At 41.2% G+C, this 2,802-nt stretch overlaps 1 protein-coding gene across 1 annotated transcript; it reads left to right on the forward strand.

The window, feature by feature from the left end:
* The first annotated feature begins 276 nt into the window (after window positions 1-276).
* Window positions 277-999, forward strand: LOC128869447 (uncharacterized). The gene has a single exon (XM_054112014.1). It carries the CDS (start codon window positions 277-279, stop codon window positions 997-999), a length of 723 nt encoding a protein of 240 aa, XP_053967989.1.
* The last annotated feature ends 1,803 nt before the right edge of the window (window positions 1,000-2,802 follow it).

Consider the following 2,802-nt stretch of genomic DNA (forward strand, 5'->3'; position numbering starts at 1 on the left):
ACACACTGCTTTCATTATAAGCCGAAGCTGCAAACCCAAATAATGGGAAATTTGCCTGCCGATAGGCTTCGTGCACTACGACCCTTTCTAATATGTGGAGTAGATTTTTGTGGTCCCGTATATACTACATTGAAAATACGTGGTAGACCCCCAGTAAAAACATATATCGCAGTGTTCGTTTGTTTCACTTCAAAGGCAGTACATTTAGAACTAGTAACAGACTTGTCTTCTAATTGTTTTATTTTCGCCCTAAAAAGGTTCATTGGACGCCGAGGAATGCCGCGGAAAATATACAGCGACAACGCCACCAACTTCGTCGGCGCCGATCGCAAGCTTCGCGAGCTGAGGGATGCTTTCGAGGCCCAACAACCGGAAGTACAGAAATACGCAACGGACGAAGGATTCACCTTCGCCTTTATACCACCCAGGGCACCGCACTTCGGCGGGTTATGGGAGGCGGTGAAGTCCGCCAAACACCTTCTCGTGCGCGCAATCGGCAACGCGCTGCTCACCGCCGAAGAACTACAGACGCTGCTCGTCGAGATCGAGGCCGTACTCAACTCGCGACCCCTGGTACCACTGAGTCAGGACCCGAACGATGGAGAGGCCCTAACACCAGCGCACCTACTAGTTGGGTGCCCCCTTCGAGCGCTGCCACCAGCCCAAGTATCGATGGACCCAATGCGTTGCTGCGACAGATGGCAACTTGTCTGTTGTCTCAAGCAACAGTTTTGGCGACTGTGGTCCAGGAACTACCTGTTGGGTCTTCAACAGAGGAACAAGTGGTTGCATCCGAAGCGCAACCTCGAGCTGAACGACCTCGTCCTGGTTCAGGAAGACAACACACCACCGCAGCAATGGGTGCTCGGCCGCGTCGCCGCAATCGTAACAGGGCAAGACGGCAAAGTCCGCGTAGCAGACGTGGCAACCAAAACGGGCGTAATTAAACGCCCCGTTCACAAGCTCGCCGTACTGTCATCAGACGTTGAAGGACCATGAGCCTTTCAAGGTGGCCGGTGTTACGCCAAATGGCTTAGAATTTTAATTATTAATTTAATTTTATATATTTAATTTAATTTTAATTATTATTATCATAATTTGTTAAAATCCATAATTTCTCGTAACGTTTCAATATTAAGCTTACTGTTTTCTAAAAATACTGTTCAATTTTCGTATATGAATTTAAAAATAGCACTATATATGTATAAACACCTATATTACATAAACGTAACAGAGCAATACATATTTACTCCAATTACATAAATTTGAACTTAATCCGTTAGGCTAAGACACTATAAAAACTCGAATTCAGAAATAAATAAATCACTTGTGAAGTTACCACCGAACGCGCTCGCATCTTTTTTTAACAGGCAATTATATTCGCGCATGTCCCACGAAAAATAATTTCTCATCTCAAAAACGCTTGAGATTTTTCAGAGTGTTTATGAATACAATTTACTAAGAAGCATTATTACCGTAGCTGCGAAGATGTTCGGAAGAACAAGCCAATGTGGGGAGTGAAAACAGCAAAATGGAATTCTTGTATTGGCTTCGCACTCGCCTGATGTCAACCCTTTTGAAAACTTGCCTGGAATAGTTAAGCGAAAATTCACAGAAAAACAAAAATAGTTATCAAGGCGAACTCGGCTGACTTAGTGCTTCTACAATTTGCCGAAGTATAACTCGGGCGGCCGCCATAGCCGAATGGGTTGGTGCGAGATTACCATTCGGAATTCACAGAGAGAACGTTGGTTCGAATCTCGGTGAAACCGAAATTAATGAAAAAAAAAAAACATTTTTCTAATAGCGATCGCCCCTCGGCAGGCAATGGCAAACCTCCGAATGTATTTCTGTCATGAAAAAGCTCCTCATAAAAATATCTGCCGTTCGGAGTCAGCTTGAAACTGTAGGCCCCTCCATTTGTGGAACAACATCAAGACGCACTCCACAAATAGAAGGAGGAGCTCGGCCAAACACCCAAAAAGGGTGTACGCGCCAATTATATATATAATATATAACTCGAATATGTGGAGCCATTTTAGCTAATGGCAGTGAATATGCGTTTTATTGAATATATTGCGTATAATAAATATTATTATGTTATTATGTTATTAAGTTATGACGGTCTCGCTTCTATTAAAAGGATTTTCCATAATTTCGAAACCAGATGACGCAGTTGAGCTTGAAAATGACATTGACGCCCGGGAACTATGGTTAGTTGGTTCTCGGTCAAAAAGTACTTTGAAGTCACGTATACGAAAATTTGCAATATCTTCCCGATGTCTTACAAGATTTCTCATTCTTTGTTGTAAAGTTTGGATGAAATTAAAAATCTTGGCGTTATTTTTTCTAGCAACTTTTCTAGTCATATAAGTCGTATTGTTTCGAAAGCTTGCACGGTTTTAGGATTCTTGGGGCGAAATAGTCCCGAATTTACTGACCCTTAATCTCTTAAATTATTATATACATCTTTCGTGCGATCCAATTCAGAATATGCTACTTCATTTGGAGACTAAGTCATAAAATCTATATAAACATAATTGAACGGGTTCAAAAAATTTTTCTAAAATAGGCTTTACGTTTATTGAGCTGTGTTGCATCAATTCCTATTTATCAATCTCGCTTGGTTTTGGTTAACCCAAAGTCTTTGGAAGGAAGAAATTCAGTCCTCTCGCTTTCATTTGTTCATACTATCATCAATGACAATATTACTTGCTCATTTCTTTTGGAAGTAATCAATTATAATATACCACAGCTAGTTTCATAGCTCTTCTATTCCTTTCTATGGTGCTAAGTTTAAAA

This window comes from Anastrepha ludens, chromosome 2, assembly GCF_028408465.1.
Source record: "Anastrepha ludens isolate Willacy chromosome 2, idAnaLude1.1, whole genome shotgun sequence".
Classification (NCBI taxonomy): domain Eukaryota; kingdom Metazoa; phylum Arthropoda; class Insecta; order Diptera; family Tephritidae; genus Anastrepha; species Anastrepha ludens.